General features: G+C 42.8%; 1 protein-coding gene across 2 annotated transcripts in view; it reads right to left on the bottom strand.

The window, feature by feature from the left end:
* LRP1 (LDL receptor related protein 1) overlaps nucleotides 1–26,076 on the bottom strand; it is a 374,671-nt gene that overhangs the window by 64,262 nt on the left and 284,333 nt on the right. For both annotated transcript variants that reach the window (XM_075591499.1, XM_075591500.1), the window contains exons 31-46: nucleotides 23,084–23,178; nucleotides 22,198–22,347; nucleotides 21,265–21,405; nucleotides 20,579–20,704; nucleotides 17,839–17,970; nucleotides 16,303–16,437; nucleotides 14,193–14,322; nucleotides 13,857–13,983; nucleotides 11,188–11,339; nucleotides 9,518–9,642; nucleotides 8,382–8,753; nucleotides 7,045–7,234; nucleotides 5,689–5,893; nucleotides 2,992–3,184; nucleotides 1,780–1,905; nucleotides 916–1,044 (exon numbers count right to left, since the gene is read on the bottom strand). In XM_075591499.1, coding sequence (XP_075447614.1) covers nucleotides 916–1,044; nucleotides 1,780–1,905; nucleotides 2,992–3,184; nucleotides 5,689–5,893; nucleotides 7,045–7,234; nucleotides 8,382–8,753; nucleotides 9,518–9,642; nucleotides 11,188–11,339; nucleotides 13,857–13,983; nucleotides 14,193–14,322; nucleotides 16,303–16,437; nucleotides 17,839–17,970; nucleotides 20,579–20,704; nucleotides 21,265–21,405; nucleotides 22,198–22,347; nucleotides 23,084–23,178 — 2,528 coding nt within the window. The remainder of the gene's footprint in view (nucleotides 1–915; nucleotides 1,045–1,779; nucleotides 1,906–2,991; nucleotides 3,185–5,688; nucleotides 5,894–7,044; nucleotides 7,235–8,381; nucleotides 8,754–9,517; nucleotides 9,643–11,187; nucleotides 11,340–13,856; nucleotides 13,984–14,192; nucleotides 14,323–16,302; nucleotides 16,438–17,838; nucleotides 17,971–20,578; nucleotides 20,705–21,264; nucleotides 21,406–22,197; nucleotides 22,348–23,083; nucleotides 23,179–26,076) is intronic.

Below are 26,076 nucleotides of genomic sequence, written 5' to 3'. Positions count from 1 at the left end.
ATAGTCCCCGTGAAGAAACGGAGGCAAACGCTGGTATCCGCCTGGGTATCTATCTCAGCATATTCAATATTCTGATCTGGAAGTACAGTTTATTATACAGACTTAATCCCGGTTTCTACTAAATAATCTGCATCCAAATGTGACTTGAGTCAAGGATTTCCTGTAGCGCTACATGGAGGTTCACTTCTCCCTATGTAGTCAGTAATACCTTTATTGTCTTGTTTATATACAGTAGGAGGAGGCTACAGACATAATATAGGACTGAAAGGATGCTGCCCTCCCCTTGCATATACTTTTCTATCGTATTGTATCGGTAATATTGTGGGCAATAAAAGGAGTCAATGTAAGTGAAACAAGGGATGTCAAAGTGTGGCAGAGTAGACAAGTGAGCAGACTGTGAAGCTTATGTTCAGGCTACATCAGGGGTGGCCAACTCCATCCTCAAGGGCCACCAACAGGTCAGGTTGTCAGGATATCCCTGCGTAACCACAGCTGACTCAATTAGTGGTTCACTCTTTCACTGAGTCACCTGTGCTGAAGCAGAGATATCCTGACAGCCTGACCTGTTGGTGGCCCTTGAGGACTGGAGTTGGCCACCCCTGGGCTACATGGTGTCTTCAAAGGAGTGTACACCTGAGCATTCCATGGAAGGCAACATCTAAGGCTCTAGTCCCCATTTTCCTTCTAACCCTCTGCCAGTAATACATGGTCTACCTTGTTTCTACTCTCGGAATCAGAATCTGGTCACCCAGAAACCCCATAAAAAGTCAAACTGAAAAGCTCTTTCTCTGCATCTCGTGTGAAGTCACTTTGCTTCTATTGATCTACAAGGTTAGCCAGATTAAAGCGAGAGAGATTCTGAAGACGTGGTCGTGTATATCAATTATCTCTCCGCCCCCCAAAAACGAATCTTACTGCAGTAAGACTGCTTCTCGTCCGCCTTGTCTTTGCAGTGGGCCACACCGTCACACGTCAGGCTGTAGTTGATACAGTCGCCGTTGCCGCACTCAAATTCATCATGGGAGTTACAGGTGGAGTTCACGGCTGACGGAGAAAGGAGGGAGATGTGAAAATCGGAAGACATAGACAGTCTAGCAATAACATTACAGCAGCTTATAAATACAGCACAAGCCATGATATTACGCCTGATAAACAGGAGCGCATTATTGAAATGCTGCCTCCGTCGCTCCATGTTGGACACGCCAGCACCACGTCAGATCAAGGGGATGGGAGGAGGCAGTAATCTTGGTATTATTATTGTTAGAAATACAAAAATGTAGCCTATAATAGTAATAATCCCCTCAGAACAGGGCATTACCAGGTCATGAATGCCCGGCGGGCTCTGGGCATTATTGGCAAGGTAATGTCCAGTTCTTTGGGGATTATTACTTCAGTATCTATCTCTGTAGGATGGAAATTAAGAAGTGAACTTTAAAGTCCCAGGTGTGCAGAGATTTTAATGCCATATACCTAGAAGGAAAAAGCACACATACCTTTCACCATTAAACGGGGTTTTGAGAGGGATTTGGAGATGAAGCATCCAAAGTAGTACTACTAGAATTAATGAATTGTGCTCAATGTGATGATATTGTGCAATTACTTGTTTTATTCTACTTGTTTTAAACATCGGTTAGCTATTACGGGTATCGCTTCTACCTTACTTTGATTCTTCTATATGACAAAGGTCTTTTTTCTGTCTTGTACTGTAAAAAGGCACCATTTATGTAGGATACCATTAAGGCATCTGGGGAGGAAATGATGTATGGGACCATCACATACCTCTGCAGGTAAAATCTTCCTGTAGGACTCGATCGCCTCGACAGGAGCAGTTCACCCTCCCATCAGCAGCGAGGAGACACAGATCGTGGCAGCCCCCATTGTTGATTTTGCAGGGGGACAACTCACCTTGGGAAGGAGATATGTGTGATAATGAAATATATAGAGTATTGCCTGTCATAGCTTATACTAGATGGAAATATATCTTTGACAAGAATACACGAGTGTCTTAAGATGGAACTAGTAGTGACCTTAATAGCTGCATAAACATCTACACGAGTGTCATGTTGGTTCTGTAATTACATACCAGTTCACAGGGTTGTATTGCTCAAATGGCTGTGACACTAGTTCAAAATGTGAAAGTAGTGTTTGCTCCAACAGTCCTGGAATTAATTATTAATTATTTTCCATAAATGAATCACAGAAATGTGGCTTTACTATGGAGTGGGTATATTACTCACCCAAATTTGTAGTCAATCTTGAATAAAAGTATTCTTCCGTGTATCTTACCCACTCCTAGAGTTAGCTAGACACTTGATGGCGTGCCAGCCGCAGATAAGGGTCCATAGAGCAACAAAAAATGCAAAAAAACGCACAAAGCTGCGCACTGCCCAGGGAGACAGGTGTGAAGGCTTTACACCTCCTTTTTGTAATGTTGATATAGACAATACATTTTTCATTTTTATACCACCTGTCTTCCCTGGGCAGGGGGCAGCTTTGTGCATTTTGTTGCATTTTCTGTTGCTCTCTGGCTGTGACACTAGTCTGATTTTCTCAGGTCTGTGATTCTTAGTCAAGTGTTGCTAAAATGGCAGCGAAAATGATCTCTCTGTATAACTCTCTGTAGGAAAATTGTGATGCTGACCCAGTTCTCTTCTGACACACTAACTTGATTTCTTACACTAATGGTCCGATGTCCCCTCACCCCCACTACTTTGACACCAACATTCTGTAGGACTGTTGCAATGACCTTATTCCCTTAGTGTGACCCCTTTCCAAGAAGCAATTTTTATTTTGCTGGGAAGATTTCGGCTCCAGCTCCGATCAAATAAACAGAGCTGTCATTTACAGAGTAAGGGGAAGATGGCTTCACAGCAACTACATTATTTTCTCTTCACAAGAGGACTATGATACGAACAAGATTATTTCTATGTTCTATTGTCTTCGGTTCAGAGCTGCTATTTAGTTTTACCCTCATTTTGATTGGGTACTTACAGCTGTTGGTATCATTTGCCACGGCGATGATGCCCATGGGTTGCTGCGGGATGTCAACTCTAAGAAGTTTCAGGTCTGTGCCTACATATTTGTTGGCCCGTTGAACCGCCCGACGCACCCAGTCTGTCCAAAAGATGTAATCACCGTACACTGCCAGACCGAATGGATGAACGGGATCAGACTTCAATATCCACTGAAATCAGACAAAAACACAATAATTTATGGTTGGCCTGGGGGGCTAGATGGGGCAAATGTTGCAAGCGCTACAATGCAGAGAAGTGCTTTGCCAGCTTATCTGGCAATATATGAATTAATGAAGCCCTCAGCCACTTACAGTATATCTGCAGAGCCTTACTGCCAGTGCTTTATCCTCTCTAGCCCCCTCGCAGAAATTCACTAACACGTCATACTGATGCACATACAGACGCACTAAAAACATAGATGTTGACGGCAGATAAGTACCTAGCCTCAACTAGTCGGACCATTTTCTTATCGGCTGTAAAACCCATTTGATCCTTGGCTTTCTATTAAAGTTATGATTAGTCATGTCTAGCCCAAGCATTTTTTAATTCCATGACTGCATTAGCCTATACACCTCTGTTGGGAGGTCCACCACCCTTTATTTCCCCTAAACCCTCCAGCTGCACATGACCTCGCACTTCTCTCTTGCTCAGAAATAAGCTTTCCTCCTGTACCTTGTTGAAACCCTTGAAACTTTTGAGAATTTCAGTCATATCCCCTCTCTCCTGCAGGTCACACACATTACACACTCAACGTAAAATAATCGTTTCCCAATAGCCTACCAGTTCAGTCAAGTCAATTTACAGTCTTACCTCCCAAAAATAAAATGTTACATTTTTCTAATTGTTTTCAGTTCATTAAGTTAATAAAGCAAAATCAAATAGAAAACATAATGAAACAAATAAGCTAGATCTTAAGTTTAACCCGATATATTTTGAGGTATTTCGCAACCCATACCAGTTTGCCCTCATAAGAACTGAAGAGGCACCGTTGCAAGACAACGTACCTTGCACGTGACCATGATTGGCTTTCCCTTGGCATATGGCAGGCTGCTATTTCATGCCCTGCACACTGATACACACACAGGCATACACATACAATCGCACTGATGTCCAATAATGATGCACACAGGATTTGCCCATGCACACTTGTATATGTACAAAGATTAACACAGACCTACATATACTTTTATACCTTTACGTAATGCTGACATCGTAAACCTGTGTTTATTTTCTTACAATGTAGGGTTGTTAAGCCTCAATAAAACAACGTTTATATTAGGGATTCCATGCTCTCAAAGTTTACTGTCCCTAAGCATTTATCTGCACCCCGATTTCCACATAAACAGAAAAACTTTAGTGGCGGACGTCAACTATATTAACTGCCAACTATCAAGTCAGTCCTTAAAACACCAATCCCAAGAACATGAAGAGATACCTTAGACTTGGGGACAAACTATTTTCCTGGTTATCACTGTATTCTAGAGGCTAACGCAAGCAAACACCACATGAAGTACACACAGCCGAGCATACAAGAGAAAGTGCTGCCTGGCTCACAGCTTTAACTTCATTGAAACTCTACACCAAGTTCCTGCCATAACATCAGCATCTCCGATATTTCTAATGGCAAAAGTATGTCAAAATAGAACATGTATTCAATATGCCAGGGAAGTAGCCAGTACATGGGTGACTAGAGAGTATCACCAACCAACGCTTTCACTACTGGAACAAACTGGAATACATTGCACACCATGTACTGTCTGCATACCGTATGTACTGTATTTATTTGGAGGGTACATACAAAGTGCAAAGACTAGAGCAACATTTATCCAAAACACTGCCCCTTAAAAACAAGGCAGCCTTGGGAAAGGTAGTATTGTGTGCGCTGTGCAGAGCAGGCAAATGTCAGGCAAACCGAACAATCTCTCTCATCCTCAGTTTCTACTGCTCTGGATACGTAGTGCTTCAGAGCTGACAGAGACTTCGGAAACCAGTCTGTTTGTGCCGAGAGAGAATGTGACACCAACCTGATTCTCTCTCTCCGCACTGAGCCGAGACAGTGACCTGTTTCTCTTTCTGCTGACAGAGGGGTGTAACACTGACCTGAGGCTCTCGGTAAAATAAACTGGTCTAATTTTCTCTCTTCAACCTGAATCTCCCCTCTTTTTGCAAAGGACTTATGTTGGCCAAGAACAAATGGCACTGTTATGACTCTCTCTCTCTCTGCTGTCAGAGACCTGGGACACTTACCTAATGCTCTATTTGTAAGGATAGAAATGTGACATTGCCCTGATTCTTTTTCTCATCCTTTGTAGACATTCAAATGTGATCCGATTCTCTCTCTTTAAGTGTTTTTTAACCATCTCCTCAGAAAAGCCGTAGACAGGCTGGATTTTAGGAATAACCAATGAACCTGAATGTGTGATGAGTTTGCTATACCCAAAATATCGCCTTGCTCGGCTGGCCAAGGAGAGGGTTAAGGACACGAAAATACAGCTATGAAGGTGGTTTTCAGTCTCTCTCCGAAAAAAAAGATACTCAGTGAGTTAGCTCCACGAGTATAGATCTCTCTCACTCTCTGTACAAACTGTTTATTGCAGCAGGCAAAAGCTTTGAGGAATTTAGAGAGAAAATTGATGGTGAGCTAAAAGTGACACGCTTTGCCCAGGTCACTCACGTATCTGCGCGTCCCATCGTACTCGCAGCGCTCAATCTTGTCCAGGGTGGCATCAGAGAAGTAGAGTTTTTCAGCCCGGTGGTCGATGGCAAGACCGTTGGGGGTGCGGATGTCTTTGTCAATGATAATCAGCACATTCGCCCCTGTGAGCGTGGCCCGCATAATACTGGGGTGCTGCTCATTCCAGTTGGTCCAGAACATAAGGCTACAGAGAACATGGGGACAGCGTTAAAAAAAAACATAAAAGAATCTACCAGGAATAATGCTAATAAGTTAATGGGATATCATTAGAAATCAAGTAATAACAGAACATGATAGTTCATATTGTTTTGGTCTATTTCTAACAAAAAAAATTCCACCCGTTAATGATTTCACTGCCGGTGAAGAAAGATGGCCACTTTGGACTAGCCCTGAGAAAGGCTGCCTGTGAGCAGCTGAAACGTCGGTTATGGCACAACAAAAGTGAAAGTATGAAGAATGTCCGAAGTGACCATCTTTCTTCCTTATCTACGACATCCACTTGGACCCTGCATGGGGCCTCCTGAGATAAGTTATTTGACTCGTATAATCCTTAATTGGCGGGCACAAGAAGTTTCTACTTTTTGGATATTATTTCACTGGCAACAGCTGTTACCATTGCAACCTCTGTTGTCTTACTGAATGCAAGTAAAAGTAGCAATAATATTCGGTTCCCAGAGAAGCAAATATCTCCAGAATTTAACTAAAGATTTAAAAAAAGGGTAGAATTGCTATAAATGAATTTGCAATGGTAAAAAGAAGCAAGATGTTTTTTAAGGGGCGTCGAGTGGATTGCTGCTTTAACTGATTAACCAGTGGACATCTGTGGGATCCATATCACAACGTAACCAATATATCGCAGTCATCCTTTATGTATGTTCTAAAGCAATACGTTTCTGGAAAATTGCTAATATTGTGTCCTATTTAGTAAATATCAGGGGGATTTTTTACATGCTTTTAAGGGATGTTTTATAATCTAAGGAACTCTGGTGATTCTGGATCTCTAGTGGTTGCTTCATCCAGCACTTATCGACCAATTATTGTGGGGTTCAGTACCCTGTAGCCCTGGGAAACCCATATCCTATGTATATTAGTTTGAGTTTTGGGAGATCCCAATACTACTCCCTACTTGATAGCTATAATAAGCGACCTTAAGCCTTTTTGATGCAATCTGTAGGCCCTTTTGCAGTGTCACTGATATGACAGAAAGCTGGGCATTAGTGAGCCTGACTCATGCAGAGCCAAAGAGTAAGATTCCGAAGGTTCAGAAGAGAAGCCTTCTGCTTGAGGGAGAAGTAAAAAAGAAAGCAGGGAGCAGACAGAGAACCAATCTCTCACTTTTGACACTCATCCAAAACAAAGGCCCGTGGGTGATCATCTCCGGACATGGTGACGACAGTCTCTCTCTCAAAGGCATCGAACCGGCTCTGGTCAACTGTGTGGCGTGTGATTGTAGAAGTGGTATAACTGGTCCAGTACAAGGTATCCCAGGCACGGTGATAAGCCAATCCTTCCACTGAACCCACATCTGACAAAGGGGACAAAAAGGTATCTTGGTTAAAAAGTGCTTGCATATAAATCTGTATTCTCCCTGTTATTCTCTCCTACGGTATATCTCGTTTTCTTACTTCAGATCTCTCTTCTGAGACAAATTTCCTTTCTAATAAGCGTGCAATGCTTATCAATGTATTTATTAAATAAGAGGCGTAGCTGCTAATACTGTAAATGCAAGCTTTCAATATTATATTTCTATAGGCACATACCTAATAGTAAACCTTTATTCACGTAATTGCATAAATAATAACAATAATAAATAATAGCAGCATGTTCTAGTATAGCGCTGCTAGGTTTACGTAGCGCTTTACAGAGACATTTTGCAGACACAGGTCCCTATGGAGCTTGCAATCTATGTTTTTGGTGCCTGTGGACAGGGAGATAAAGTGACTTGCCCAAGGTCACAAGGATACGACACCGGGAATGGAACCAGGTTCCCCTGCTTCCAACTCAGTGCCAGTCAGTGTCTTTACTCACTGAGCCACTCCTTCTCCATAAACACAGAGTAGTTACTGTTAAGTACTAGCTTTGGCCTTTTGTGAATAAAATGCAATAAAAGCCAGGACTTCCTCACCTATTCCTGCAATGACCCCTGAGGTGTGAGCACAAAGCACTACACTAGTTTTTTTTTCAGCCCTGATTCCATCCTTGGCAGCACTGCCTGCTGGTCCACTAACGCCCTCATACACTACATCTAGACCAGAGGTTCCCAACTACAGTCCTCAAGGGCCACTAACAGAGCAGGTCTTAAGTACACTCTTTGCTTGAGCACAGGTGGCTCAGTCAAAATGATTGGGCCACCTGAGCTAATGAGAGGACAGCCTTAAAACCTGCACCGTTAGTGGTCCTTGGTGACTGGAGTTGGAACCTCTGATCTAGAGAGCTTTATCCATACTGCCTATGTCACAAGTGCACTCTCCACTCTGACTGCTATATACCCCATAGCTAGCAGACAGGACTGCAATGTCATATTTACAAAGCCCCAGCGGCAGGAAATATGTGTTATATGCAGCGTTGCAGAACTACCGTCTATCTCCATGTTCTATTGGGATCCCCTTTATCAATGACTAAGAGGTAACACAAAACAGAATTAGAATGAACCCCTCACGAAAGGGTCTTACTCTCCACCACAGTCTTGCGCCCGGTGCCATCATTGTTGATCTGTTGTATGTTCCCGAAGTGGATGTCACTGTAGAAGATGCGTGTTCCTCCCTCGCTACTGTACCGATAATCAAACGCCAGGGCGATGACATTCTTCATGTGCTCGTGGTCCTCGAAAGGCTTAACGGGGGCGTTGAGGCTACTCTCATCTGATAGGTGGATGCTCTTCAGGATCGTCCGCTCCGAGTACAGCAGGTAACCGTCGTAGTCTCGGCAGCTCAAGCCGTTCTCAGCCAGCATGCCGTGAGCACAGGCGCAGGTACGCTGGCCTCCGCCCCGATACAGGCACAGCTGTTGGCAGCCACCATTGTTTTCAGCGCAGACATTAGTGCCTGTGGGATGGGAGAGCAATTTCAGCACCATGGAGATTATTGAGGACTACAGATTTCCCTTGCTGCTGTACACGGCACTACACTGTCATATTGTTCGTATACGCCATAACATGCCACTGAGATGTAGGGGGGGGGGGGGTAGGGATAACCTGTTGTCTTTTATATCTGGTGATCTTATCCCTGTATTGAATCAGTACAAACACATATTTTATTTTTTTAGCTTGTTTGCAGAGTATAGAATTGTGGCTGTATGTAAATGGGATAATACTTTAGATTTATTAAAAACTTCCTAAAAGGATAAATCAGCAATCAAACCTTTGTAAAAAAAAAAAATTCAATTAACTTTACTATGTTTTTTTTCCCATTGTCCCAGTGTTTGAGATCATTTCATTTTAAGTGTTGGGGGATTTTACTCTAAACAACAACAACAACAAAAAAACAAAGCTACAGGCTGTCTTCAATTTGTATTTTTGCCTGCTGCAGCTGAAAATGCTTTAAATGTTTTTATGTAACAAGGGACCTAAAATTTTTAAAAGTTTCATTTTTATTTTAGGGCAAAAAGATAAAGTCGCATCCAATGCGTCTACAAGACGGTAGTCAAGATCGCGTTTGACGCAATGAGAACTTTAGGGAGTTTAGGTTTGCAAATTAAATACTGGTAGTAGTGGTACTCAGTGACCCCTTGTACTATGACATATTGATTCACTAATGGCATGAAGTTTCCCCACAGCCTCTTAGCCCCACAGATACTGTGCGAAGCTTACCCTTCTGACGGTCTTTGTTGAACACTTTGATGTCCTTGAGCTGTACCCCAATCCCAGTCCTCAGTGACACAGAGTCTGTAGCATTGTCCTTGTTCCCTCTCTTGATAGAGCCGTTGGCATGGGTCCTGTGAGACAGAGGGGAAGACATGGGACCAGGGTAGAAAGGTAGAGCAATCAACCCCTTCACTGCCAAGTATGTCTGCAACATGTTGTGTTGCAATGTATTACAGGCAAATCAAGACGCAAAAATAACCGCGTCAAATATATATATTTTTAAATCTCACTTGAACTAGGGTGTCCCCTTGGAGCTGACCTGTGTTCTCCTGACCTCCGGGTTTCCAAGATATTTGCCCTTTTTTGTGCCGCGGGGTCACAAATAGAAAGCCGCAACTTCATCTCCCGATGACGTTGTAACTTTCTACTGGCTCCTGCAGCGAGCTCTGACCTTGCAGCCATTTTGTTTCTATCGGCAAGTATTCCTGCATGGTGGACAAAACAGCTCATCACTCGGGGGCTGGGGGTTCCCTAGATGTCGAGGAAGCACAGATCAGCTGCGGAGGACTCCATGGTTTAGGTGAGCTAAGAAAGAAAAAACGAAATCTCCCCCACCCCAAAGGCAGTGGCATGTTTAATAGGTTACATGTAGGTCTTTGCTGCTTGGAAATGGATTGCAGGCCCCTCTGGCAGAAAATAGGTTAATATTTTTGTTGTTGCTGCAGCTTTTTAACATGCCTCCTTGTGCTGTCTAGTGATTCTTTTCTTGCATCGTTATGCTGCCATATTCTGGAGATACCGAACCTACTTGTAAACTCGGGTAAATCTGCACTTTTAAAACAGCTGCCATTGCCTCAGTTGGGAGTGCTATAGAGAGAGACTTTTGCAATTAACTACTTCATTGTGATTCTTAATGAGGATTGGTAGAAAAGAATGATGCACATTTTTACTCTGTGAAACCTGCAATGTGCAAAGCAGGAACCCCATAAAGTTTTAGGCCCAAACCCACATACTGTAGGAGTGCTAAGCTTTAGCACCTTTACGCCCAGTCGTTTGAGAAGGAGCGGCTCAGTGAGTCAAGACACTGTAAACAATCACACTGAGTTGGAATCAGGGGAACCTGATTCAAATCCCGGCGTCCGCTTCTTGTGACATTGGGCAAGTCACTATCTCCCTGTGCCTCAGGCACCAAAAACAGATTGTAAGCTCATCCGGGCAGGGAAGGTAACAATCCTTTGTGCATTACACTATACTGTAATGGTGAAGCGCTTTGATTCCCATTGGGAGAAAAGTGCTCTATTAAATAAAGTTATTTATTACTCATTTTCAATCATTTGAATGGGAGTAAAGATGGGCTAATGCTTGGCATCCTTCGAGCGTTATACTCATCTTGTCTATCACAACAGATCTATATATTTTTAGGAGTGCATTGTTTTAATGTGTTTTCCGGAAATATATACACACACACACACACACACACACACACACACACACGATGCTGCGCCGTGAACCATTTTTACTGCTCTGTAACCGTCATGTTATATGCAATTCACACTGAGCAGATAGAATAGCAAAGCCTCGGGCAGTGATAGATCAATAGCAGGTAGAAAAATAAATCCCTGCATTACGCAATAGAGGGCTTAGGAAGCATCTGGGACACATGGGGCAAGCCTGACCTGTCGCTCCAGTAAATGTAATCCTCGAAGACAGAGACTGAGAACATGTCCATGTTGTTGTTGGACAGCACCACCTCTCTGTTGTTTCCCGTCTCCAAATCGATCCTCTCGATCTTATCAGTTCGAGCATCACACCAGTACAGCTTCCCTTCCTGCAGAGAGTGAACGACAGGCCAGTAAGCACATGTCTCACATGGCACTTTACAGGAACACTGGTCCGAGGTGATAGTGTGAGGTGGAGCTGTGTGGTGGAGATCAGTGGATGCCGAGCGACACTACATTTGGGACTAGACCTTCGCACCAATTTTTGGACAGATCAGAGAACCGCTTAAAAAGGGGAAATACCACTCTCAGGTGGGAAGGGGCCTGAAGGGCCACAGTGCCCGATATGTAGCCCCCCCCTTATATATTGGACACTTTCTGCTTCATAGCTGTTTCAGCTGCTCTTGCTACAAGGTGATGGTGCAAAAAAAGGCACTAAACACTGAAAGTGATCACTAACTATAAAGTGACAAGATTGAAAATACAATGAATCAATAGTGAATGTGATTTTGGTGACTTAAATAGTGCCAAATAACATGATAAATTTAAGCGTTGCAACTCCCTGCTCAGACCCTCTGGCAGGGACTGGTCCCCAGAAGGTAGATACGTTTTCTCACAACCCAGGGGAACATATAGAAAAAACAACAAGAAACAGCAATTTAAGTGCAGGCAGAAAACTTTGTGTGAGTCAATAGGCAGGATGTCTTGGCTCGTATGTGCAGCCTACTCACAGGATGAAGGTGGTATATGGGAAACAACAGGTGACTGGAATATATGCAATCTTCTATATCCAGGTGTTGATACACTCCAACTCAGATTCCAATGCAGTGGTGAAATGCAAAGACAAAGAATGTACCCATAGTTCAGATCAATGGTATAAAGGTAAATCTTTTATAAAGGTTCTAAAAATGCGCACTTACAATAAAATTGTATTAAAACAGCATGTAAGTGCGCATTTTTAGAACCTTTATAAAAGATTTAGCTTTATACCATTGATCTGAACTATGGGTACATTCTTTGTCTTTGCATTTCACCACTGCATTGGAATCTGAGTTGGAGTGTATCAACACCTGGATATAGAAGATTGCATATATTCCAGTCACCTGTTGTTTCCCATATACCACCTTCATCCTGTGAGTAGGCTGCACATACGAGCCAAGACATCCTGCGTATTGACTCACACATAAGTTTTCTGTCTGCACTTAGATTGCTGTTTTTTGTTCTTTTTCCTACATGCTCCCCCTGGGTTGTGAGAAAATGTAGCTGCTCTTGCTAGCATTGATTTGAGCACTGATTTTCATTTTTTCAGTGCCCGTGTTTCCCGTTATGTGTATTTTATATGGGAATGGGGGACATTGTTTCATAGTACGACCCTGCGTGTTTGTTTCATCATGTGTTGGTGTTTTTTGCACCATTTATTGATACGCATAAATTAAAATGGGAGGTTTCTCCTTATGCGTCACTGTTGTGAATGGTAATTATGTGGATGCTGTGGTTGTTGGTATAATTGCCAGTCAACATATGTCTCACTGGGTACTTATATAATGAAATATTCATACCCCAGATTTGGGAGGTCGCCATGACAGTAACAGAGAGTACAAGAATATATTGTATTATTGTACGGTATATTAAATCTGTCACAACCATCGAAAGCAGTAATCCTACTTGCTTTTTTTTTTTTTACATTTTTAGGGTTTATAGGATTGAAGCAGGGGGTCTCCATAGCCGAACAGTGTTCATTTCGATTCACCTCCATAGGTGATGTCGGTAGCAGCTCTGGCTGGGCTGTGGGGCCGTCGAAATGGCGGCTTTAAATTTCTAGCGTCACGCTGGGCAACAGGAAGCTGTAACGTCCGCCCTTGCGGCTTCCTATTGGCCAGCATGACCAGGTGCTTTAAACCTGCAAAGCGGCTACCAACACCCCCTACGGAGGTAAGTATCTCGGGAAGCAGGGTGTCTGAAATGAAATGAATGGGGTTCAGCTCTGGAGATTCCCTGCTTCCCACCTAGAGGGAAAACATTTTTGGGGGGGAGCATTCGCTAAGCGATTCACACTTAAATTGGCATTTGTTCCGGATCACGTGTTATTCCACTGTAATTACTCAACCACTTTTATATCACACAGAGATTAAATGGATTGATGGCCCTTTTACATTTGTCCCAGGGATAAAAACTGTAAGAAATAAAAGCATATGGCTCACTAGGTTTTGCTCTTCTCACCAAAGATGTATTTAATGACCAAAACAAAAACATGACCTACTTAATGTTCCTCTCACCATGCACAAAGGCGACCTATAACTCAAAGCAGTCTGTTCTTCTCACCACATTGTGACATAGTTACACACAAAGGATGAATGTAAAGAATGACCTATTGAGCTTGTCTTTCACATGATTAAAGAGCCATGTAGTGACACAGACTGAAAGGCTCATGGTGTTAGAGACAGCCCTTTCAATACAAAGATTGGTACAATAGTGGGGGAAACAATCTCGCAAATATTCTCACAGGGAGCATCTATGAATATTTTTTCCACCAAGTGCAAAATTGATGTCTCTGGGGAGGATAATCACATAATGATTTTACATGCTGAACTTCTGGATATGCCATTGTTGTAGAAGCTCTCATGTACCTGGTAATCTATGGAGACTCCATTGGGCCAACTGATGCTGACATCTACTAGCACAGACCTCTCGCTTCCGTCCAGGCGAGATCTCTCAATGCGAGGGTACTGACCCCATTCTGTCCAGAACAGAAACCTAAAAACAGAGGAGGAGGAAATTAAGGGAGGGGATAGGAAATAAAGAATTAGAGAAGGATGAGAGAGCCGACAGACCGAAAGACAAAGGCAGAGAGATGGCCTTATGCATGCAGAAATCGAAACTAAAGACACACAAAGTCAAGGCACATACAGTACACAAAGCTAGATAGGCAAACAACTATTCCTTGTAATGTGCTGCCCACTGACCCTTTCTCTGGATGAACAGTGATGGCTCGTGGTTTGTCCAGCCCTTGTGAGATCACCACATAACGGAAGGAGCCATTCAGACGAGCCACCTCAATTACATCAAACCCCTGATCTGTCCAGTAGATGTTACCTAAGGAAGAGAAGGCAGTAGGGAGTTTACTTGAATGGGCTGTAATGGTAAATATGGCCCGTATGCCTGGATTCACTCAATTCCAATATGGGGCTCACTGCCCATACCAAGATCACTGCCATTGACTTAAATGGCAATTAACGCTCAATCAGGGAGCAAAACAATTTTAAAACACACATTAAAATGAAGAATACCCTATGATGAATCTTGCCATCTTGTGCTATAAAATGTTGAATTGATATGCAAGTAGCTTTTTGTCCCTACGATCAGACTAATGCAAAGTGAAAACGTGTCTTACGTCAAAACTGGAAAAAGATGGATATCTTGAAAATAAATTGCAGATAACGATGAAAATCAAATTAGTAGCATTTCTTCTATAGCAAAAATCAATAGATTGCTCCAGCTGTGCAAAATTGCATTTTGCTTTACTTCGGTCCTTCCAAATAATACAAACTACAGTATATCCTACCAAATGGTAACTTTCTCCCTGACAGTCAATGGTAATACACTTCTAAAAAATGTAAATACAAGCCGTAAATCCAGCTTTTTTGGATTCCAAACTATTAAATATATTAATAGTCAAAAACTATTTTTGAACTGCCATCCTTTTTTCCCCTGAATTTGCTCCTTCTAAGTATTTCATTTACTTTACAAGTTACAAACAAAATATTTAAATTCTGTCATGAGTTTGCTCCCATATAAGTATCACCCATGTACACAACAATTTGCCCAACAATGGTTGCTGAGACACTTTCTGCAAAGGCCCTAAAGAAGCACAGAAGCATGGAAGGACAAGTTTTGGTCATGTGCTAGAGCAGCGGAGTGCAAAGTGGGGGGCGCTGGATTTGTCGGCGGGGGTTGCAGAAGCCCCACGCTCTTCCCCCTGGCGATTAAATTAAATGCCTGTGGATCGCGTGAGGCCCCTGCAACTCTAAAACTTACCTGGACTCTGCCGGCGTCACTCGTGCCCATGGCAACGCAGCGATAAATGACACTGTGGAGTCAAGTGACGTCACCCGCGTCAATTGACGCTGCGGGTCACGTGACCCCGCGGCGTCATTTGATACTGTACATGGTAAGGAGGGAGGACTCAGAACGGAGAAAAGCAGGCGGGGGGCAGCAAAAAAAGTTTGCATGCCCCTGTGCTAGAGTCTAGCATGTGGCAATCACGCAAGGCTTTCTGCTGTTTGCATCTGCAGATAGCAGCAATGATTGACAGCTGCTGTCGAATCGAACATAAACCCTGGGTACTCTGACTGCTTTCCTTCCAGACATAACTGGGAAGCTGGCAATTCGTTTTCTCCTACAAGTGACCATAATTGGCCTGCTATTGCATAATGCTTCATTCATTAGTGTGGGGTATATCTGTGCCCACAATCAAAGAATTTTCCACTTATATGCTATGTATTTGTTTTTTAAGTTTGGTTCTAATGTTTATTATATATTTTCTTTAGGTAGTTCCGGAGTGTCAGCTTGTTAGGGCTTAATAAAGTTTTTTGTATTGTCCCGGCTCCAACGCGCTGACGTCCCGCGTCCCGCGTCATCTTTCAAACCAGGAAGTGACGGGGGATAGGTTACAGCGGCGCGAGGATCAGGTATTTAAACACACTCCGGTAAGCTGTTTTTATTCACCTTGATCAAGGGCTACAAGCCTGAAACGCGTAGGTGTACTTTGTTTGTTGTTTTTGATCCATTAAACTTTATTTTTTATCGTGGGAACGCACCTCTGTGTTTTTTACAAGTAAGCAGTGGATTTAGTGCTCCGTTTTCTCCTTTCCCTTCTCTGCTATTAATAGATGAAGAGCTGTTATTCTATGGCCTTCTGACATAATTACCATAGGATTGTACCATGCATGCACGCACTGTGCACTGAAACAATTCTCTAATGTCAACCACCACAATAGTTAATAACTTCTGTAATTGAAGAGGAACCAGGCTCCTTATCATTGACTAGCATTCCTGTAGCAACCTTAGGCTCACCTGCTATCCAATCTACAGCGATACCCTCAACTCGGCCAATGCCATTGGTGATTACATCTTCACGCCAGGTCTGGTCTCGCTTGGCTCGACTGATGGTACTGAGTCCCATGTCCACCCAGTAGATTGTGTCATTCTCTGGAAAATGCCCAAGGATGATTAACAATGGCGTAGAACAAAGAAGAGTAATGTACAACACACACTGTTCATCATGTCACTACTACGTGTGGAAAAACCTCCTCTGGTGAGAGGCTGGAATGGTTGTAAAAAGCGTTCCGATGAGGCAAGGTGATATATTCAGAGGAAAATGAGAATAGACAATAACTAAAAAGCTGATGGCTAAATGGAACACGATCCTAGCTAAGGTGGGGGAGGAGAATGCGGTTAAGAAATTCTGAGATGCTTTGAATAGATGCAAGGGAATCCTAAACAGAGATCATATTGGCACAAATATTTTACAGAAAAGAAGGGAAATTGCAAAGACTATGGCCCAGATTTACTAAAGCTTTAACATGCCTTAACTATCATTAATTTCCTTCATTCGGGCTCAAGTTTTGCATCCTTTAATGAGCCTGAGCCTATGTGAGCCATACGGTCTATTTTTGCCATTTGTGCCTAAAATGGTGTAATGCAAAATATGCCAAACAAAAAAATATATAGAACATAGTCAACAACAATTACATGACGTGGTAACGTGACGGAATGGAATCCAGTGTAGGGTACTGGTCTATAAACCAAAAGGACACAGTAAAGCTATTATTGGTGTTAGAGAAGATTAGTAGAGCATACAGATGATATATATTACTATAGTAACATATTTAGGAACATAAGCAGGTGAAGAGCCAGGACGAACAGGCTAGGGAGAGCACAGCCCAAGAAGCAAAAAACGGGAACCAGGCCAAAGTGCCAGCAACAAACGGTAGGTTTATTCTTTAACAGGAATCGTCCACAACATCGGAGTTGTACCCGGACAGTCTTCTTCCGTGTTTCGCACTCCAGGAGCTTTGTCTTTTCATGAAAGAGGTGTACCACAAAACACTGATCCTACATGCTGCTCATAAAATATCCTCTGACTCGATCATCTTTCAACACCACTGCCAGAGGGGCCTGTATAAAACACTCCTTTGTGATTTGGGGCCCAGCCCTATTGTAATGTATCACACAAGGACCCAATAACACTTCCTAAGCATATGCTTCTTTGCAATACCTACAGTAGCACTAGTGTAAAGTGTGTATGTAGCACTATGCGGCAGAAAAATACAACCCTATTATCTTTGCCTTGTTTTGGTAGATGATGCTGCTGGCTTTTGCTGCCGTTTGCAAGAGCTTAGTCTAATTGGCAGGGGGAGGTCAAAAGCAGGCTAAAGGGTGCATTGACCTGTGACAAGAAATCATCAATGTAGCATTTTGACTTGGAAGAAGGGATTATTAAAGAGTTGGATTTAGAAATACCAAAGTGTTAAGGGGAAATGGTAAATTAAGGCATCCTAACTCTGTTATTGGTGAAACAGAATGAAGGCCCTCAGAAGACAATCGTACCTGCATGGAAGTCCATTCCAACCGCAAGAGAAGTACCAGATACGGGAACCAAAGCGTCAGACTTATCGAGAGGATCCAGAGGAATGCCGCGTATACCTTCATGAACGGAGTATAGCAGGAAAGAACCAACACCTGCAGGAATTAAATCAATGCAATGTGAGATGTATTTTATTTTACTATTTCATGCAATAGTTTGCACATTATACATATATATATAAATATATATATAGTCTCTAAGATTTCAAGGTTTCTGAAGGATACAGAGGCCTAGATTGACTAAACGTTGTTACTTTAGTGATGATATTCTGCATTATGGAGAATAAAAATAATGCAGGATATTTTTTCAGATGTATCTCCATGCTCACTAAGAGTTATACAGTATATGCACAATGACTGTGCATTAATCAGTTAATTTGCAAATGGCTTTTTGGAGATAATGCAGGAAAACTGGGATACACTGGCGACACACTTTATTCGAGCTCGGCTAGTCCCACGAATTCGGGTATACCCGGGTGTATTGAGGTTTGTGACTGTTTTCTGCCCGAGTGCATTGGGTTATTTTCCAGGCAGGGATTGAAGCATTTTATTCCCGCTGGCTGCAATACTGCACAGTATATATATATATACTGCATTACAATTCATGAATTTATGCCATCTGGTAGACACGCGAAGCATTGCAGCCTATTAAATCCTAATCATTATCATTTAACAGATCAGCCGCCCGTCAGCCAGGCATGAACCCAGGCTGGGAAGGCAAACGCAACGGGGCTTGTCAGAGGTGAGGAGCGGCGCATTCCAGGTATCTGCCAGGTACATACTGGGTATTTGCTCGAATAAAGTGTGTCGGTGCAGTAGGCCCCAATGCAATTTTTTTAAAAGAACGCCAAAAAAACACACGCAAACTCAATACATGGCTAGGCTGCCACAGGGTACTGCAATATAAATTATTACTTTTTCCAATGACAGCAAAGTCTTAACCTCTGATACCGGATGGTCTTTCATTCACAACAAACGAAGGTCTTCAGGCAATTAACCGGTTAAAAGACTACACAAAGACAGTACACCTCCCTATCCCCTTGCATACCAAAGAGGCTATTAAGACATTGACAATGCCTTAGTCACCCCTATGACCAACAAGGGGTTAGTTAGGGGCGCAGTTATTCTATTAGTAAATATATATTAAGTCCTTAAAAGAACTTAGGGGCCAGCTAGTCATGGGTTTTCGTCAGTGGGTTTCCCATGACTAGCAGGCGAATTGGGCTATTGATAAAAGTTTGTTTTATGTATCTTTATCTATTTAAGGTTGCTTTAGGTTAACTTGTCTATGTATATAGTGGCCATAACATACCGTATTGGCCCGCATAGAGTGCTATGTTTTTGTCCTAAAAATGTCCTTCTGAAAACTGTACTCGTATTATATGCGCAACCGAACACCTTTTATTTTTCATGTAGAACACCTTCAAAACTTTAGGGTCGTATTATGCGCGAGGCCGTACTATATTGGGGCCAATACATTACATAGGCAAGATAGGCTTAACGCGTAAAAAAATGTCGCTGACATCGTCGCAGTACAAATTTCCTGATCACTACTTGCCATATGGCATCAATAAATGTGTTTTGATCAATAAAATTGCCATTAAACACAGATGACGCCAATGTTTTCACTTATCAACCTTTAGTGAATCTACGCATCTTAACAAAGTGTGACGAGACTGATCACATTCAACAAATACCCTGGTCTCTCAACAGGCTGCACAAAGCTTCAGCGGGCAGTGCTTCCCATTGCCAACGGTCATAAAACTCATGCAGCATTGCGGAGACTACAGTCTGTGGCTAGTTCTTTACTTTCCTCATCATTACATTTTCCAGCAATGTCAGCTGCACGGCCAGAGTATGCTGTAACCCTTTGGCCACATTCTCTGGCAAACATTATTTTGTGTTAGTTAAATTAAAGTGGTATTCCAGCATGGGTTAAAGTTAGTATCCACGCGGAGGATTGCTAAATGAATGTCAGTTTTTCTTGTGACGGTGCAGGTACAGTAAGTAATGTGTGTGATGCTTTGAAGCACTACATTCATACACCATCAGCTGATTGTCGCACATACCATCCTCTCATTGTTCTGTTGTGGTGAGGATTATTTTATGTTAATCGTCTGTCACTGAGAGAGTTTTTCCACACCTTTGATTTAGCAAGTAACTGGAACAAAATGCTTTAATGCTGGCACGGAAAAAAAAAATAGAAGCGTAGAAGTCTGAACCAGTCAAACTGTGTGAGCCAACCAACTCCCGGTGTGACTGCATGCGATTTCATAAACATAACTCCACTTATCCAGACCTAACATTGTACTGCTCTACAAACCACTGTCAATCCCCTGTTAATTGGGCTATGCGGAGTACTGTATGTAAGCAGTAAGTACTTGAGCCATTTAGTGAAAGTGGTGATATCTTCTGTATCCATTTGTCCATACCCTGAATCGGCAAGCAACCAAGATGTCTGTATCCAGGTGAACATCCCCTGAGATGTGCTCTAAATGTATCAAGATTCCTACCCTATGCCCATATTTTACGCCATGTAGCTCTAAAGATGACAGACTCCCCCCATCCCTGTGCCCATAACCCGAGCAACCCGGCTGCATTGTACTATATATGCTTGCACTGTGGTAACACCCTGAACCATCTATGTAACATTCTGTAGGCCTTTCTCAATCCAGTCAACCTGACTGCAATGTGTCTGACTCACCTTCACATGATTGCTGCCCACTCTTCAGGCTGTAGCCGGCAGTGCACATACAGGATCTTGCAGTCTCAGAGATTGGTAGACAAAGCTGGGAACATTCTCCATTTTTCACAGAACATGGATTTGAACCTATATGAAGGAAGAGGGGAGATTAACAGCAGAGTTATTAAACATGCTATTTCTTTATAATAAAGTCAATAATAAAACATTGAACATTTAAAGCCCTTTGAATTCAGGATATTAATTAACTTAATAATAATACCAATTAGCATTCCACCTTCTAAATGTGAGGCACTTTGGTAGTTTTAGCCATATTGCTACGAAGGTAGCCCTAGAAGAAAACTGAACTTATTGCACAATGATTGTGCATAAAGAGCACTACAATATAGAGATCCATGAACAGAATAAATACAAATTATTTAATAGATGCACACTATCAGGTGCTTTTATTTTTGATGTACTTGTATAATTTGTTTTTGGTATTCTAATGTCTGATTTGTAAAGCGCTGAGTACATTGTTGGTGCTATATAAATAACAATATACTGCACATACATCCTTGAGATTTAATTTCCATGCTATCTTCTGTTCTCATACTTGCAAGAGACTAGGAACACACGAGACTGAAATGCACAGCTGGGTCAGCAATCAGAATAAAGTGTTTACAGGTGATGTAATAATGATCCCCCACCTGTATGTATCTTTTCATCATAAATCTTCATGTGCATCACCAGGGTGGTGCTGTTCCGCAGGACCAAGGGGTTTGATCCATCTTTCTTGTTACAGGTCCCCATCTTCTCGGAGGCTTGATCTGCCCACCACAGCTTATCACCTGCAAAAAGAAAAAGCATAGGAGATGTTCAGAACAACAGACAATAGGTTTGGACCAGCGGTTTTGATAGAGATTGAACTGGTATCAAGGAAAAAGCTTGGTGGTTAATGTGAAGATATGAGATCCAAAAAGAGAGAAAAAGGAGGGGAGAACCGGGGAGGCACAGTGAGGACAGTCTCAGCTCCATGAGTGTGTAGCATTAGCTATTAGCAGGACAAGTATGGGCTAAACCACATGGCTGCCATAATATTCTCAAGTCATTAACCATTACCAGAATATACCTTAACACAATCACTTTATCAACTGACAGGATATGTCTAAGCGAAGTAATGTAACGTCTGACAGGATATGTTGAGGCTAAGTAAAGTAACTTTTGACAGGATATATCTAGGATTAGTCATGTTAATTATAAAGGACATATTAATGCCCCCAGGTAAATACTCCTCCCATAACGAAATATTATCTTTTGGAGGAAAAACAAAACAAAAAAAAACCGACATCATTATATGACCATTATTCGTTTTCAAACTCGGAGCTAACTATACACCTTTTATTATTACACGTGAATCCTGCTAAACACCGCACCTAATCCATTGTATTCCTAAAAACGTGACTTGGAGCAATATATGTTTCATTCTAAATAGTTTAAGCATCACTTCATACTATTTGAAAACGCCCTTCCAAAAATAGTTTGTACTGTAATTATTACTTCTTCCTAAACATGCAGCGCTCTAAATTGTATCCCAAAATGTTTACCAAGACGAACAGTATTCATTGAGCACAGCCCCTTACCCATGATGGCTAATGCGGTTGCTTTTGCCAGATATGTCTTCATAGTACCAATGAGTTCCAGTGAACTTCCATTCAGGTTACACCTATTAATGGTGCCAGCACCAGAGCTGATCCAGTACAGCTTGCTGTCGGGGAAATCAATGGATAAGCCTGCATGAGAACAAGACATAGAGCAGAGTTATTACACAATGCAGTGACACACACATACAGTAGTGGAGCCTATTCTAGTAGCGCCGAAGTGTGACAGACTGATTCTAAATGTCCCCGTAGAAGCGGACTGGCATGCTTTGCTATTCTGTAAGCCCTTCTCGAAAGCCCAATCCGTGTACAAAAAGCTTTTTTAGAAGTGGTTTCACTTTGGCTCTGTCATCATGGGTGGCGAGATTGGTATTGAGGTGCTTTGCTCCATGTTTTCTCCGTCGGCCCCAGCTTGCGACTTGGGGAGTGTAAGTAGGAGGCGTTGGGGAGCAGCTACATTATCTGAGCTCAATGACATGCATCACAGTCTGTGTCTCTGCGCCATTCTTTTTCCTATTTATTTACCCCCCTCAACCCCCCCCCCCCACACACACACAATTTGCCATTTGTAACGTGGCGTAAATTTAACATTCTGCATCACATGTAAGAAACGGTTCTTACATATGCCGCACAGCTTTGCTCCAAAAAAAGACATAGAAGTGCATCAAACACACTTTTCTGAGTTGATGCATAGACCCCCCCCTCCCCCCCCCCCACGACTGGACGATTTAGTAAGGCAATTTCTGTGGTGGGCAGAGGAGCTTGCACTTGTGTTACCTGATGTGCACCTGTTGTATGTATGACAATGTGGCAGGCGTGTGTTGGTGTGTGTAGTGGATGTGTATAGTTCTGTAGATGACTCTCTTACCAACTGGTCCCTTTTGATTGCTGAACAGGACTCTGCGTTCAGTGCCATCCATGTTAGCAATGCTGATATTGTCACCATCTGTCCAGTATAGTTTCCTGCAAGAAAGACATTGCAAGTGTAAGCCATGGAAAGGTACGTCCAGCTGCATCCAAGTCATGACAGTAAAATATCTGAAGTGCCTCTTTTTACATAAGAACGTCCGTGAAAGCGCACAGAAAAAGACCCCCTTTTATAATGTTATGTTGCCTATTTATAACATGAAGAGGCAGGTACACGTAGTGAGGAAAAAATAACTTCTCAATGTAATTGGCTTCAAAATAATTGAATAGCTCCTTCCAGTGGAATGATTACTTAGTGGGGACTGAATTAATACATTCTGCGTTTCACGGAATCCTATGAAATGCACAGGGATCAGATACTTATTAACCCCTTCAGTGCTGGGGCGGCATGAACATATTGCTGAGCAATGCCTTCCCTGGCCCTGCCACCATTACAGGGATTCACTCCTTGTGACCTTGGGTAAGTCCCTTAATCTCCCGGTGCCTCAGACACCAAAAACATAGATTGTAAGCTCCACGGGACAGGGACAGTGTCTGTAAAAATCCTACGTACTGTGCTGCTTAACATGCACTATACTGTAATTGTGAAGCGCTTTGAGTCCCATTAGCAGATTTTATTATTATTATTATTATTATTAAAGGACAGTCTGGCTTAGGGTGGCTTCATCATTATTTTATAAACATATAATTTGACGGACGATAAATACTTGGCCCACCTAGTCTGCCCATTTTCTTATATGCTGTAAAGCCTCAGACCCTATTTGATCATTGGCTTTCCTACTAATTATAGCCTAGTGTCTACCATGTAGTCCAAGCATTTTTTAATTCCCTTAATGTATTAAACTCTACCAGTAAGGGAATTAAAAAATGCTTGGAATAAACACAAGGCTATACTTAACTAGGAAAGAATCAAACAATTGTAACCCCCTTGTACGTGCATGCAGCGGACACACATACAGAGGTGGCACATTTTATTTGAGTGCGGCTAGCTCCGCAAGCCTGGGGATGCCCCGGCATGCTAGCCGCACTCCCTCGGCGTGCCGCGCGTCGTTACGCGTCATCGGGTGCCTGCGCCCCCTGCACGCGCGTCCAGGGCTCCCCGAGGGAGCCCTGGTGTCCCGCGATGTGGGGGACGGCGGCAGGGGGTTCCGGGGGACCCGGCGGACCCGGCAAGCGGAGGGAGAAAGCCCCGATCGGAGGGCGCTCCTCCGCGGCTTCGGCGCGCGCCAGGCACATCCCGGCGCGTGCCTGGTTACTGCTGTGGCCGAGACCGGGCAAATGCTCAAATAAACTCGGCCGCAGCAGTACACTGCCCCTGCCTGCCTCCTCTCGTGTGTGCGGCAATGGGAAACTACAACTCCCAGCTTGTTTTTCTGCATGAGGGAGCCCCTTCTGGTGCATAAGGATGTGACTTGTTATGGACAGGGTGTCAGCCAGTGAGGTTGGACTCTGGAGAGGTGGGGCTAAGGGAGGAAATCCCTAGGAGGCTCTGTCAGAGCAAACAGGTAGAAAGCTCAGCCCCCTGAGATATCTTAGGGTCCACCAGGAGCCCAGCCAGCGATCCGCCCGAGTTACCGGACGCTGGCTAAATAGAGTAGAGCACAGCGGAGCCTCCATCCAGCACCAACAGGAGGCACGCGTAGCAACAGAGAGGCGATCCTCATCGCAAGACAAGTAAAAGGGTACTGAATCATAGGCCTGCTACCTTCATACACAATCTATGAGCTCTAACGGTGTGAACAGGCCCTTACACGTAGGGTCGGGTGAACACTGGGAGAGACATGGGTACACACCTGCGCAGCGTCTTGTATGACGTGTTTATATCTAATTGCATTGTGTTTGTAATGAATAATCCTCCCATTTGAGGATCATATTGTTATATTGGTGCCTAGCGATAATTCCATTATAAATACCCTTGTGTTATAAACATTACTATAGCCTGTCTCCCTTTGTCTGACCTACGGCCACATGTGGGGTAAGGTATATAGAAGGGGGGCTCAGGCCCCTGCCCCAGCAGTAGGTGTTAGTCTGAGGTAAATAAGAGAGGGTTACACAATTAAAGAAACAAAAGACAGGTGATTTTGAAGAACAATTTGCATGCACAGTAGATTTAAGATTTCACAAAAAGTCTCATCATGAAACAAATGAGGATAAGATCACACAAACCTTCCAGCATTTAGTTAGCTCAGAAACATGGAGCACTGTATGTATATATATATATATATATATATATATATATATATATATATATGTCTTTATACTGTATAGCTTTAAGTGCAGCAGAATAGCAATGTGAAAAAAATGTTTCCAAACGACTTGGCTCCTATAGAATGACTACTTACAAGATGTAAGAGTCAAAACAGCGGGGTTGACTCACACAGTCAGTGGTTTAAAAAGTGGTAAAGTTGTCATCTGGGTGGATCAGGTCCTCAGGAGGAAATGGCCCAATAACAAGAGAAAGAAACTGGCATAGCGCAGATCAATCAAGGTATAAAAAGTTTATAACAATAAAAGTAATGTACTCACAATATAACAGTCAAAAACGGGCATGTCACACTGCAATAGTGTAAAAGAGGATATCTGCAGCCAGCTGGCTCACCGTCCCGCAACTCTCCCCACTCGTCTGTCTCTGCCTCTGGTCAGCTGTGACACTGCTCCGCCCCGGCGTCTGACGTCAGATCCGGGTCCGTCGCTAGGTAAGGGCTGGATCTTCTGGATCTAACTTTGGCTTTGTCTCCCCTCTAGGCATTTCCTTTGCTCATCCAACTTTTCTTTCCTTTGCAAGTGTCCATACATTCTGTGCCATTTAGGTCTTATTATATATTCTTTCTTTATTAATTAGTTCAGTTAGCACGTGTCATACATTCACTCCCATATCCTTTTGTATTATTACCATCTAGCTATAGGATTTTATAATTCATTTGTATAACTTTC

Source organism: Ascaphus truei, chromosome 3, assembly GCF_040206685.1.
Source record: "Ascaphus truei isolate aAscTru1 chromosome 3, aAscTru1.hap1, whole genome shotgun sequence".
Classification (NCBI taxonomy): domain Eukaryota; kingdom Metazoa; phylum Chordata; class Amphibia; order Anura; family Ascaphidae; genus Ascaphus; species Ascaphus truei.
Note: the sequence above shows the minus strand (reverse complement) of the source record. Positions and strands in the feature narration are given on the sequence as shown.